The sequence below is a fragment of the Crocuta crocuta genome, unplaced genomic scaffold, assembly GCF_008692635.1.
Source record: "Crocuta crocuta isolate KB4526 unplaced genomic scaffold, BGI_CrCroc_1.0 scaffold24, whole genome shotgun sequence".
Taxonomy (NCBI): Eukaryota; Metazoa; Chordata; class Mammalia; order Carnivora; family Hyaenidae; genus Crocuta; species Crocuta crocuta.
This window is the reverse complement of record NW_027530974.1, coordinates 4,339,406-4,354,703: the sequence shown is the minus strand read 5'-3', so window position 1 is coordinate 4,354,703 and position 15,298 is coordinate 4,339,406. Positions and strand designations below refer to the sequence as shown.

The 15,298-nt window shown below is 38.4% G+C and overlaps 1 protein-coding gene across 8 annotated transcripts in view; it reads right to left on the bottom strand.

Annotated features, from left to right (window-relative positions):
* Nucleotides 1-15,298, bottom strand: part of FARS2 (phenylalanyl-tRNA synthetase 2, mitochondrial) — a 608,095-nt gene that overhangs the window by 203,529 nt on the left and 389,268 nt on the right. For all 8 annotated transcript variants that reach the window (XM_077770046.1, XM_077770045.1, XM_077770049.1 and 5 more), the window contains one exon: nt 6,322-6,482. In XM_077770046.1, coding sequence (XP_077626172.1) covers nt 6,322-6,482 — 161 coding nt within the window. The remainder of the gene's footprint in view (nt 1-6,321; nt 6,483-15,298) is intronic.

Genomic DNA, 15,298 nt, shown 5'->3' with positions numbered 1-15,298 from the left:
AGTGTTACAGCACTGCAATGGAAATCTATGGTAACAAAATGGAAGGCAAGAAGAAAGAGGAGTTTCAAGTTCTGTGCAAAGGAATTTGTTGTAATAGTTATACTAAACTGAAATTTAGAATGCACCAGAGGAGGAAGTGAGTTTAACCACCTGGTCACACTATCTCACTTTATCATCTCATTTTACAGATGAGGCTGAAGCTCTGACAAGTAAGATGACTTTGTCCAACATTTCACAGTTGCAGAATGTGGTCCATGGATCACTGCCATCGGCATCGCCTGATAATCTGTTAGAAATGCAGACTCTCAGGCCCCATGTTAGCTCTACTAAATCAGAATCTGAGCTTTAATAAGATCCTTGGGTGATGTGTCTGAACACTGAAGTCTGAGAAGCATTAGCGCAAGCAAGCAGCTTGTTACCAATAAGTTAATAACCCGGGTAATTTACTCAATGCTTTATTTTTCTATAAACTATACACCAATCTTTGGATCTGCTAGAAAAATTTAAATCCTTTGGCTGTGAAGAATCAACCTATGGATTTTAAACTCAGGACAGAACTTTAGGAACTGGCTCTTTGAAGCCCTGAATAAGCATGTGCTAACACATAACACACAGTGACCACTCGGCTACCGTTTCCTCATCTGTAAAGTGGGAAGAACAACAGCACCTAAGCTCAAAGGGTTATTAAGAGGACTAAATGAAGGCATGTGAAGTCTTTAGAATAACAGACACAGAGTAAGGCCTCAATGAGCGTTAAGCACTGAGTGTGACTGTTGTTAGCTCTCTCATAGGGTGTACAGGGTGTGGTGCGACAGGCTTGCACGCCACAGCCCATCATTCTCACCTGTTCGACTGCAGTGACACGTGTATGAAGTACTATTCAAGATTACAATAGCCTATGCCCACAGAAGAGAGCCAATCCAACTCCTTAACTGGATGAAAAAAAAACAACCAACACTGCTGAATTATTTCATCAAATAGGAACTGACCTTGTCAGCAATTATGAACATGCACAGAATTAACAATATTTAAGGAAAATAGATAAATTTTCAATGTTGAATAATGAATGATTTTCAATAAAAAGAATTATTCTGCAGAGAACTAAATACTGAATTCATAATTTAGCGCTGTCTGAAGAATACTCAAAGGATGAACAAAACTCAGCTTGCTGACTTTTTTGCTCAGTGTACTGAAAACAGCAAATTTCACCCAGAGGTGTTGGCAGGTGTACACACAACGAGCACCCAAATGCCAGAGTTGGCATGGCAAGGGGTGCTGGAGCACGGGACAGAGATCTCCTGTACAGAATGAGATGACAGTTGTACGATAAAACCACCAGCTTGTTTGTCCACGTACTTCAAGCACTGATCCAGATTGGGGAAAGAGAGCCACAATAGACAAAGCATGTAACTCAAACCATGTATAATAGAAACTGAAAATCAAAATCACATTATAAGCTGAGTTTCTTACTTACTAGACATGCACAATGGTGTGAAGGTATTCAGGAAAGAGTGGCACTGAGGGGCCTTGGGTTATACAAATCAGACCACCGCTAGCTGCTATAAGAGAGCCATCATGGCGAGATGGATAGATGTATTTATAAGACCATGGACACTATGTGGAGGGAGATGCCAGAGAAGCTGAGAGCCTAAACTGTAAAGTTGGATGGCCTGAAGGGAGATGAAAGAAAAGGAATTTCTGCCTCCTGCCAGCCCTGCACAATACAATTCCCAAATGGCTCCCAGATTTCCCAGCCAGAAAAGCAACACACTCAACAGCTGCCAGCAGAACTTCTTCCCACGTTTCCTCCCCTCCCCTCAGGGGGAAGAGTCTTGCATAGTATTATGATCATGTTAAATATAATTCTTAAGACAGGCCAACAGTATTAAGTGACAAAATGAGTCTCATTCCTCTCATATAATAAACATGACTGTTCCACACCAATAGGTAAAAACTGCTAACACTCTGGTACTGTCTGTATCACTCATATCTAAACACAAAATCTGCTCTATTATACCTGCCATGATGAAAATGGAATATATAAAGGTATACATGGCACGTTGAATAATGAAGAAGCCCATGTCCCAAGCCCTGGAACCCATGAACATGTTACCTTACATTCAAAAAGAACTTAACAGGGGCTCCTGGATAGCTCAGTTGGTTAAGCATCTGACTCTTGATTTTGGCTCAGGTCATGATTTCACAGTTCTGGGGTTCGAGTCCCACATCCAGCTCTGCACTGACAGTGGAAAGCGTATTTGGGATTCTCTTTCTCCCTCTCTGTCTGCCCTTCCCCTAAGTGTACTCTGTCTCTCTCAAAATAAATAAACAAACATAAAAAAAGAGAACAGATGTGATTAAGAAAGGATCTTGGTGGGGCGCCTGGGTGGCTTAGTCGGTTAAGCGTCCGACTTTCGCTTGGGTCATGATCTCGCAATTCGGGTTCGAGCCCCGCGTCGGGCTCTGTGCTGACTGCTGGCTCAGAGCCTGGAGCCTGTTTCAGTCTATGACTCCCTCTCTCTCTGACCCTCCCCTGCTCACGCTGTCTCTCTCTCTCTCCTAGAAATAAATAAAACATTAAAAAAAAAAAAAAAAAAAGAAAGGATCTTGGAGTGTGCTGATTACCTTGAATGATCTTGGTGGACCCCATGTAATCACAAGGGTCCTTTTCTTTTCTTGTAAGATAAAATTTCAGAGATGATGTGACCAGAGAGGGACGGGGAGGGGAAAAGCAATGTGGGAGGCAGCCATGATGCAAGAATGAGAACAGCCTGACACACTTTCACAGGCAAGGAAACATTCCCCCGCCCCCTGCTCCCCGCCTTGAGCCGCCAGGGGAACTGGCCCCATGGACACCTCTGTTTTAGCCCAATCTCTGACTGATTCTGTATTTCTGACCTCTCGAACTATAAAATAAGAAAGGACGCTGTTTCAAGCTGCTATGTTTGTGGTAATTTGTTATGCCAGTAATAGGGAGCTAACACAGAATATAATCAATAAATACTAATTATAACTGAATAATTAGGAAACAGTTCTCTGTGACCTATAATTTACAAAGTATTTTATAGTTTTCAGTGATCAAACCCTAACTGCTCATCAGAAGTTCTTAAGTTTATTACACAAAGACAGCCCATTTAAATCATATTATAGTGTAAGTATGCACACGTTGATTTTGAAATCTGAAAGCAGAAGAAATTACAAAAAGAGACATGTAATACAAGAAACCTAGAGTCTGTTCCTGGATATCTTGGGGTCTCCTAAGGGATGACAGTTAAAGTGCACTCAGGTTGGACCTAAGCCACCCACTTACGGCAGCATCTGTGTTAGTCACCTGTTTGCATCCCACCGGTGCTGGGCACATGGCTCTGTACAGTGTTGCCTGGTGCTCCATCAATGTTTGCCAATTAAATAAATGACTGAAAAAATGAAAAGCTGAATGAGAAAACTTACACCCTTAGCCAGGTTTTACTTTTGATCTTTTAAATGGAGCTTTATTCCAAATTAACCTAGGAGGACTTGGTGCTAGAATAAAAATAAACAGCTTACTTAAAAAAAACAACAACAATTTTTTAAAAAGGCCTTTAAAGATGAAACCAAATGTAAATAAATTACAGAAGATTTTTCTACTTCTGGCTGGGAGCCAAAGGGTCACAGAAAACGATCGGCCCCACTGTAGTGATGAAAAAACAATAAATTTAGAGATCTTATTTGTTGTACAAGATATTGAGGAGACGTGGACACATGTCTAATTGAACAGAAGTCTATCTCCACAGGGAGATAAGCCCTTCTGAGGTGGACAGGCATTGATGGATACTTTCCCCACTGGTGATGAGTGGCCAGATGAACTGGCCTGCTTTTGGTAAGGAAACCTTGCTGGAATAAGGAATAAGCCAAACTTTTCTCAGCCAAGCACTGGTAGGTGTGGAGGACTGGAAAGTGGGGGATGGCTAGCGAGCCCTCACTGCCAGCCAATGCTCCTTCCTAATACTTCCGCATGGCAGCCACTGGTGGTGGAAGAAGCTGGCAACTGAGGTAAATTAGAAAGACTGCATCTCACGTGCATAGATCCCAAAGTGTGCTGCGGGGCCAGATCTCACCACTAAGGGGATGGAAGATGTGAAATGTAGTTCAACTCCTGATTAGAATGAAGAGATCTGAAACCAACTTGACAATAAACTATTTGTAAAAAAAAAAAAAAAAGAATAAAATATTAAAAAAAAAAAAAAAAGAATGAAGAGATCTGGCCTAGTCACTGTTGCTGCCTGACAGGGGGAAGGACAAGGACAAGGCTTGCTTAGGATGCATACTACCTACTGCGGCTTCTTTGTTCTTTTATATACAGTATGAAGAGTGAGACACATGAAAAATCAGGAAAAATGTGACCCATAACTAAGAAGAAACAAAAAGAATAAAAGGAGAACAACAGGTAACAAAATGGTTGGAATTAACAGGACCCAAAAACAACTATAATGGGGGCGCCTGGGTGGGTCTCAGTCAGTTAAGTTTCTGATTTCGGCTCAGGTCATGATCTCATGGTTTGTGAGTTCAAGCCCCATGTCAGGCTCTGTGCTGACAGCTCAGAAGCCTGGAGCCTGCTTCGGATTCTGTGTCTCCCTCTCTCTCTGCCCTTCCCCTGCTTGCACACGTGCATGCTCTCTCTCTCTCAAAAATAAGTAAACATTAAAAAAATTAGAAAAAACTATTATGAAGATACTAAAGAATTTAAGGTAAAATGTACAAAATGGGTGAGAAGATGAGGAATCCACCAGAGTAATAGAAGCTCTAAAAAAGAAGCAAATAGAAATTGTAGAACTGATAAGTACAATATGAATTCAGTGGAGGGGCTTAATGGTTAGGTGGACAAGATAGAAAAGGCTGGTAAACCCTAAGATAAGGAATAAAAAATATCCAAAATAAAGCACAGAGGGAAAAAAATCAATAATAAAAAAGCACACCCTGAAAATCAGAGTACTATGGCATAACTTCAAATGGTCTGACACACATGTAGTTGTAGCCTGAAAAGAAAAGAAAGAATAGAGTATAATTGTTGGAAAAGATATTAGATGAGGGTTTCAAAGATGGCTGAAAAGATATTAATCTGACACAGTGAAGCCCCAAGCAGGAAAACAGAAAATCACCATTGGGAGAACTGCTGAAAACCAGAGTAAAAAGATAAAGACAATGGAATGACACGTTTCAAGAGCTGAAAGAAAAACACGCACACACACACACACACACACACACACACACACACACACACAAACTGGCAACCTAGACACCTATATTCAAAGAAAATATTCCTAAAAAGTAGAAGTGAAATAAAGGCATTTCCAAACAACCAAACTGAGCACATTCATGCTGCATTACAGGAAAATATTAAAGGAAGTTCTCTAGACCGAAGGGAAATGATCACAGAGAAAAACGAAGATCGGCAGAAAGGAATGATCAGCGGGTTAAGTATCAAGGGAGATATAAAACCACATTGTTTTAAATCTCTTTAAAAAGACAATTGGCTATTTGAAGCAAATAGAGTGACATACTATGGAATTATAATACATGGAGAAATAAAATAACAATAATAATATAAAAATCAGGAGGAGTAAACAAAATGACACTGTTGAAGGATGTTTAATGTCTCATGAAGTCGTGTAATAGCTACCCATAGTAAGGGTGATGCATTAATTATGCATATTGTAATCTAGAATAGCCACTAAAAAATAATACAAAATGATGAAACTAAATAGTAACAGAAGTAATAAAATGGAATGTAAGAAAAACCAAACCAAAAAATACAAATCCTAAGTTTCCAAATAAAGAAATGAAGAAGAGAAGGGGGAAATGAGGGAAGAAATAAAAAATGGTAGAATTAAACCCAAGAATATCCCATGTAATTATAGTAAATGTAAGATGTATTCAACACTCCAATTAAATAAAAAGATCCAGCTCTATGCAGTGTTCAAGAGACACTTTTAAGGACATAGAGTGAAAATAAAAGGATGAAAAAGACACACATTGCAAATACTAACCACAAGAAAGCCATGTGTCTCTACTAGTAACAGAAAAACTAAACTTTAAGATGGCTATTTCATAATGATAAAAGGGTCATTAACAAAGCCTAAAGTTTGTTCTTTGCTCAGTCTTTTTCTTCTGTATACAACTTCCGACAGTTCATGAACCTCTTCCTGTGTTTATGGACCTCTATTTAAAACTTATTTTCAAATTCACGTTACTTTTAATTTTGACATGTTTTAAGTGCATGAACTCTTCAATTCTTAAAAGTCATTATTATTGTTAATATTTGATTCTTACAAGACATGTTACCTGAAATTTCACCTTCTGGTTGATATCCGACAGGCGGAACTGCTTCAGGAAACGTTCATCCTCACTCCAGAAGAGGCGGATATCAGGGATGTCATAGAGGATCATGGCCAGTCTTTCCAATCCCAGGCCAAAAGCCCAACCGATCCGATCTTGAGCACCAGCTACAATAGGAAAACAAAACACAACTGATTTAAAAAATATAAAGACTACAGGGTGCCTCAGTCTGCTGAGCATCCAACTCTTGATTTCGGCTCAGGTCATTGTCCCAGGGTTATGGGGTCGAGCCCTGCATCAGGCTTCATGCTGAGCATGGAGTCTGAGTAAGATCTCTCCCTCTGCGCCACTTCCTTTCTCAGAGTGTGCTCTCTCTCAAATAAAAAATTTAAAAATATATATAAAGACTTCACAGGTGCATCCTACTTGTGGGTAACTAAACAGTAACACTGGCTGTGAGCCTACTAGCGGGCAAGGCACTGGGAGACATCCCCAAGTCCCTCATCTTACGTTTCTTGTGCTCCTTCCATCCCTTACTTCCATCCCTGAGGCACTCTGGAGTCACACTGCCTCTAATGTTGCCTTTCATTTTTTATTATATTCTAAGCACTTTACGCCCTGCTTCCTGCCTCTGAGAAACAACTTTTCAGTAATCCTTTGTTTGCCCTGATTCAAATTTAGCCTAGTATGTTTAGAGCGAGAGGAAAAAAAAGGAGGCATCTGTCCCTACGTAGCTTACTAAATGGGTGGGTATGTTGGAAGCATGCCATTATGGACTGTTAATATTCAGAAAAATCCCTCAATTTTGTTAAAACAACTTTTACCCTAGTAAGAGCTACCTCAGTAATGCAGGGAGATCAAGAGACAAGGTGGAATGCTTATTTAGTACCACTCATTCCAAAAGTAAATTGTGTTGTTCACATTATGGCAACGCCATGAACTCAAAGGGTTTATTTCGCTTACCTGACACAGACTAAGACCAAAGACTTCACACCCACTGTGTGAAGAAGGCAAGAGAGCAAGTCATACTACTGGAAAAGCTATGGAAAGGGCTCATGAAAGGAACATAATTTCAACTAGACATTAAGGGTGTCTGGATCCTGGGCAGGCTGCAATGTCCTTAAGATTTCACTCCTGTCGTACGTGCCCTGTGTAAATCCCTCCCTTTGAGCACAGGTGGCCCTGGGAACAGGATGGGATTTCAGCCCTGTGATTAGGTTACTTTATATGCGAGTCCATCTGAGCAAACCAGAGAGCCTCTCCTGTTGGCCCAGGAGAAATGAGCTGACATGTAGTGAGAGGGCCACGTGGCTAGAACCTGAGGCAGGCCTCTAAGAGCTGGGGGAGGCGCTGGCAGTCAGCAGGAAATGGGACCCTAACTCCTACAATCATAAGGAAATGAATTCTCCCAACAGCATGAATGAGCTGAGAGGAGGACCAGAACCCCAGAAGAGCACACAGCCGTGCTGACCCCTTGGCTTCTACCCGTGAAGACCCTGAGCAGAGGCCCTAGCCAATCTGCGCCTGGACTTCTGATGCAAGGAAACTATGACATAATAAATTCATTTGGTTTCAATCCATTAGGGATGACATTAATTTGTTACCAGGCAAACAAACAAACAAATAAACAAAAAACCCTAATACGTATCCAAAATGTGGAGAAAGGTAAAAGAAAATTCCAGACTGAAGGAACATCTTCAAATAGCAGAGGGGTAGCAGTGTAGCATGGAAGGGTTAGGAGTGGATTCTGGAAACAGAGAAGGTTCAAGGTTGAGCCAGACAGGACACTTCAGAGAGGATCTATTTCTGGCCAGGTGCTCCCACCTCCATTATTTATAAATAAAACAACAAGTATAAACATGTAAGAGAAGTGAGGCAGAAGTATGAGCCTCTTCAAATGGTCTGTTTAAAAGCTGAATGAATTAAAATAATCAAAATGAGGTCACAGAAGAAAAAGATATGAAAAGAGAATGGCTCAGTAGCGAGAGGGAAGGTGTATGAGAAAGAAGAGCCAGTGGTTCGTTGAGTGCACCTATTCCTGAATAAAAATGAACATTCAAGTGAGGAGGAGGAGGGAAGGGGGATATTCAGCCTCACAGACAGTGGGGTCATGAACATTATGCACAACCCCTGACCCAGTGGTCACATGCCTAATGGAGCAGTTGAAGAGTGAGGGAAATATTTTAGAATAATTCATATGGATTCATGAGACCTGAAAAATAGATTGGTAACTAATTAAAGACATGAAATTTAAGATAACCATGACAGACTTTTTAAATCTACTTAAAGAAGAATTTTCATTGCTTTAAGTATGTGTGTGTGTGTGTGTGTGTGTGTGTGTGTGTGTGTGTGTGTGTGTTTATAAAATGAGCAGAGGAGGGAGAGAGAGAATCCCAAGCAGGCTCCACACTGTCATAGGGCTTGAACTCCTGAACCGTGAGATCATGACCTAAGCCTAAATCAGGAGTCAGATGCTCAACCAACTGAGCCACACAGGCACCCCAAGAATTTTTATTTCTTTAAAGGGAAAGAAAAAATTACAGTCCTGGTGATGTGGTTCCAGCACATTCTGCAGCATGTAGTCCACGGTCCTGACTCACTGGGGGTTACACTAGATATTTTTACAGTTTGAAAACACATATACATATAAAGATCCTTAAGAATGTTCATACTCATTATTCTATGATTCTACTCAGGAATTGATACTAAGGAAATGATTCAACAGAAGAAAAATACAAATGAAACAAGATATTCAGCAGTATTACTTTATAAGAGCAAAAAGATGGAAACAATCTACATGACCCAAATTAGGGAATGGCTTACAAATTATACTACATTTTAATGCAATCATTAAAAATCATAATTATAGAAAAACAGATTTATATTTAAGTAAGATTATAAGAAATTATGAAAAATATTTATGATAACATGAGTATGTACTATGATACCACCATTTAATATAGGTCCAAATGAGGGTTGTAATGTGGAAAAACAAAAAACAAAACATGATATTCAAGAATTATAATGGATAATAGTTTTAAAACAATTTCAAAACATTTTCCTATAATTGTTATAGTCATTTAAAGTAAAAAAAAATAATAGATAGGTAGCAATGTTAATGCTTCTTTGTGACAGAGGTTTTTTCCTTAATCTTCTCGATTTTATTATCAGTCAAAATTTTAGATATAACCAACCAGCTAGAGCGAATATCTGTAACTGAATAAATAGTAACAGGTACTTGCTACTTTTAAGTAACTACTGCTTATTTAATATCTAGTCATTTTTTTTAGTATCTTATGCTTCTTTCATCTATTACCATCAAGTAGTTCCCCATCCCCTGAAACTTTTTCTAAAGCAAAAACAAGAATATCAGAGTCCTTAAAAGTAGGTAAGAAAATGAGCAATAAACTAAATTTTAAAATTAAACAATTTTTTAAAAATTTATTTTTGAGAGAGAGCGACAGACAGAGTATGAGCAGGGGAGGGGCAGAGAGAAGGAGAGAATCCAAAGCACTCTCTAGGCTCCAAGCTGTCAGCACAGAGCCTGACACAGGGCTCAAACTCACAAACCACAAGATCATTACTTGAGCCGAAGTTAGATGTTCAAGTGACTGAGCCACTCAGGTGCCCCCTCTAATTTTTCAAATGGACAAAGAATATGGAGACATTCATAGAAAGGAAAGATTACCCTTAAGCAAATGAATGCTTACTTAAGAAAAATATAAGATGAGAATGTACAAAGTTACCATATTTCATTTACCAGACTGGCAAAAATAAACACTCTGATTCCATACTTTATAGCAAAGCCAAGGGGAAACAAGCACTCACTATACTGCCAGTAGGTTCACAACCGAGTTTTTAAGCTATTGATTTAAGGAGCATAGTATAGCAGTAGCCATCGAATTACAGATGCATGTATTACCTTGTTACTTTATTAGAAAGTACCCTACTTACGGGAAATTAAGACTGTATAAGGCCACTTTCTGGAGTATTGTTTATAAAAGCAAAAGACTGTAAACAACCCAAATGTCCATCACTAGGGAACTGATTAAATAAACTATGCTAAGTCCATACAATGAAATATTATAAAAAATCCCCAACCAATTTCAAAAACTCAAAGCAGCAGCTATCTGTTTTTATTTTTATTTTTAATTTGGGGGTGGATGGGAAAGAACTGTGCAAGTGAAGGACAAGGGTGGGGAGTCTATAGTACTTACTTTTATATAAAGTCTGACAGATTTTCATTAGTAGATAAATAGAGGAATTTCTTTTCTGTTTATTTTTAAGAGGTTATAAGAAGAACAAAGTATTCCTCTTATGTTACACTGGGGCCAAACTTGCAGGAAAATCATGATTAATAAAAATGGATCTCTATGTCCTCTTTTTATAGACAGAATTGGTCTCTTTAATTTTCTAAGAGGCAATGTATTTCCAAGGCTGGAAAATAAGTATCATCTGTAGGGGTTTCAAAAACAACCACAAATTTCTTCTACCCTTTGCCTTCAATCTCAGTGGGTTGTAATGGCTTCAACCAATTGAGTATGGGGGAAGTGACACTATGTGACTTCCAAGGTCACATCAAAATAGCCACACAACTAATGCTTGGTTTTCTTGGAATGCTCGCTCTCCACACACCCTCCTTCACAATTCTCTCTCTAGAACATTCTCTCTTAGAACCCAGCTGCCATGCTCTGAGAAGGAAGTAACACAGAGAGACCATGTGTAGGTGCTCGAGTGGACAGTCTTAGGTGAGTCCAGCTTTTAAGCCATCCTGGCACCGATGGTGGGTATGTCAGTAAAGAAGACTCAAGAGGGTGCCAGCCCTAGCCCTCTATATCTCCTCAGCTGTTTAATCTTCCCAAGGCTCCAGCCACTGTGGATGAGAGACAAACTATCACCACTGTGTGCTGCCCATATTCGTGACCACAGAATAATAAAACGGCGGTTCTCTTAGGCCATTAAGTTTGGAGTGGTTTGTTATTCAACAAAAGATAACCAGACAGTGCCCTTGTTAAATCATCTGGGTTTTGCTTTCTATTGCAAACACTTCCCATATAGGTAAACTAAGGCTAACTGAACTGCTGATATAAGTTCATACATTTGAGATATAAGAATCATGCGTATAACAACTAGATAGGGTTTCACATAGAAGATACCAGGAATTAAGCTTAAAATAAGATGAATCCACTATACTATAGCACATCATATACATCATAATATTATGTCTTAATATCACATCTTATCCAAAGCCCATGCCACCACCAATCATTCACTGCACTGCTTATCCTACATAGAAACAAAACAGTCCTAAGCCAAAGCTATCCAATTCTCCTCTCCAAACCAACTGCTGCTTTTCATCTTATTTTTTGACCTCATGATGAATGGGGTCATCATCCATCTAGTTAGGTAAGGCAAAAACCTGGGAGTAAACTAACTTAAAACACTACCTTATTTCAGATAGAGAGCTTTAAATTATATCTCAAAATTTCTCTCAAAACCATCCCTTCATTCTAGTCCAATTGTTGTCTTCAATAAACTTGTCCCTTCAATTTGTGCCTTCAATAAACATCTCTTACCTGAACTCTTCCAAGAAACTCCTAAGCAATCACTGTCTGTCGCCCTATTTGGTCCATCTATGATAGTGCTGCCAAGTCTCTTTCTAAAATATAAATCTGGACACTGTCACAGTAGATATATGTAAGGATAAGACAATGAATGACTCATCTCCAAGAGAGCCATATTTGTTCTTATTTTTATTTTGCATTGTCTTTCGAAAACATAAAAATAAAAACCTTAAAATTGTCCCACAGATTCCCAATCACTATAACAAAACTTGAATATTCATGGAACTTCAAGATTAGATGTGCAAGGTTCAGTTGGAAAGATGCTTCATAATAAGTTAAATACTAGCATCTTTGTTTATCAGTTGGTATTAAGGCAATCATAATGACAAATGGAAACATAAGTATTTAGCTATAAAATACAGACAGATGAAGAAGCACTGGTCTTGGGTGCTGGGTGGCTCAGTCAGTTAAGCATCAGACTTCAGCTCAGGCCATGATCTCATAGTTTGTAAGTTTGAGTCCTGCTTTGGGTGAGCTCAAGCCCCGCTTCTCTCTCTCTCCCTCTCTCTCTGCTCCTTGCTCACTTGCATCCCCTATTACTCAAAACAAACAAACAAAGAAAAAGAAGCACTGATCTTTAGTGAAAAACTTTCTAAAAAATTTTCAATACATCACAGGTGGTTAATTTTGTCAAATATAAAATTATGCACATGACACATCAGAATTCACATTCTTTTCAAGGCCGATGGGTCATTCATTAACATAAACGATTTTCTGAGACACAAACTAAATCTCAAAATATTTAAATGGTTTGAAATTTAAGGAATGCCCTATGTCCAAAGTGAAAATAAATGAGAAGTCAAGAATATAAAAATATCTAAAGGCATTTCGAAATATTGGGAAATTACACAACATACTTTTAAATAACCCGAGTCAAAGAAAAAAGATCACAGGGGTGCCTGGGTGGCTTAGTTGGTTAAGCGTCTGACTTTCACTTAGGTCATGATCTCACGGTTCGTGGGTTCAAGCCCTGCGTCGGGCTCTGTGCTGACTGCCAGCTCAGAGCCTGGAGCCTGTTTCAGTCTGTGACCCCCTCTCTCTGACCCTCCCCTGCTCATGCTGTCTCTCTCTCTCCTAGAAATAAAAAAATAAAAAAAAATTAAAAAAAAATAAAAAAAAAAGAAAAAAGATCACAATAAAAATTAAAATGTATTGAAATGAATACGAATTAAGATGCAACATAATGTATGGAATGAATCTAAAACTGTAATTCAAAAAAAGCCTATAGCATTAAATGCTTATGGAAGAGAAGAAAGGTGTCAAATCAATGAACTACCACCTTACAAAAGTAGAAAAAGAAAACAAAATTAAGAGCTAAGTCAAACAAAGGAAAAAATAAATATAACAGTATAAGCAATAAAATTAAAAAAAAAAAAAACAATTGAGAAAATTGATGACACCAAAAACTGGTTTAAAGTAAAAATTTTTTAAGTGAAGTACAGTTGACACACAATGTAGTTGTGCAACTAACAATGTTACCTGTAGATGTACAACATAGTGATTTGACAACCCCATACACTGTGGTATGCTCACCACTCCATATGTTGTGATAGCTACTGTATGTCACCACAAAATGCTATTACGATACCATTAACTATATTCCCTATGCTGTACCTTTAACCCTGTGACTCATTCCAGAGCTAGAAGGCTGTATCACTCACTCCCCTTCGCCTGTTTTGCCCACCCTTCTACCACCTTTCCCTCTGGCAACCATTAGTTTGTTCTCTGTATTTATGGGTATGTTTCGGCTTTTTATTTATTTGATTTTTTAGTTTTCACATATAAGTGAAATCATATGGCATTCTCTAGAATAAGAAGATAAGAAATTATAAGTATTGGTGAGCATGTGAAAAAAAGGAAGCCTTGTGGACTGTTGGTGGGATTGTAAACTGGTACAGCCACTATGGGAAACAGTATAGTATGGAGGGTCCTCAAAAAATTAAAGATATATGCATCTGTATGTTTATAACAGCATTATTTACAGTAGCCAAAGATAAGGAAACAACTGAAGTGTCCATCAACAGACGAATGGACAAGGAACAAGTGGTATACATACACAATGGAACATTAGTCAGTCTTTTTATAAAAGAAAAAGCTTTCAGTGTTTGACTTATTTCACTTAGCATAATACCCTCTGGGCTCATCCATGCTTTTGCATATGGTAAGGTCTTATTCTTTTTATGACTGGATAATGTTCCATTGTATATGTATGTGTACCAAAAGCTGAGTGTTTTTTTGAAAAATCAATAAAATGGATAAACTGCTAGCCACACTAATAAGGAAAAAACATGAGAAAGAGAAAGTACAAATTACCAATGTCAGGAATGAAAGATAGGACCTCACTAAAGACCGATTTTAGAGATAATAAAAGGATAGTGAGACAATATTATGAGTAGCTTTATGCAAGTGAATTCAACAACTATTCAACAGTCCATAAAAAATGGACAAATTCTTGAAAAAAAAAATTCCCCCAAACTACCAAAGCCCATTAAGAAGAACAGATAACCTCTATCAATTAAAATACGGAATATAGAATTGAGAACCTTCCTGCTGGCACCTGGGTGGGTCAGTTGGTTGAGTGTCCAACTTTGGCTCAGGTCATGACCTCACAGTTCATGAGTTTAAGCCCTGCGTCAGGCTTGCTGCTGTCAGTGCAAAGCCTGCTTTGGATCTTCTGTCCCTCTCTCTCTCTCTGTCCCCCCCTGGCTTGTGCTCTTTCTCTCTCAAAAATAAATAAAACATTAAAAAAAGAAAAGAAAAAAGAAAAACCTTTCTAAAAAGAAAATTCTAGGGCCAGATGGCTTCACTAAGTGAATTCTATTACAATGTTAAGAAAGAAATAATACTAAATCTATAAAACAGAGGCCAGGATTACCCTTATACCAAAACCAGACAACAAAACAACTTTAAACCAATATGCATCATGAACAGAGAATAGAAAAAAAAAACCCACCTTTTACAAAATATTAACAAATGCAGCAATACCAACAAGGGACACTATATCAGGACTGGATTTATCCCAGGAATGCAAGGCTAGCTCAACATATGAACATCAATAAATGTAATTTATCATATAAGCAGATTGAAAAAAAAAAACCCAACACACAATCAGAAAAAGCAATCATAGTTGCAAAAGTAGATGCAGAAAAAGCAGCTGAAAAAATTCAACATCCATTCATTATAAAAATTCCTAGCAAATGAAGAACACAGGACATTTCTTTAATCTGATAAGTGACACAATAAAAAACTACAGCTAATATAATTCTCAATAATGAAAGACTAGTCGCTTTGCCCTCAGGGTCAGCTTGAAGACAGACAGATATGTCCACTCTCTCTATTTCTGTTTCTACTAACCTCAG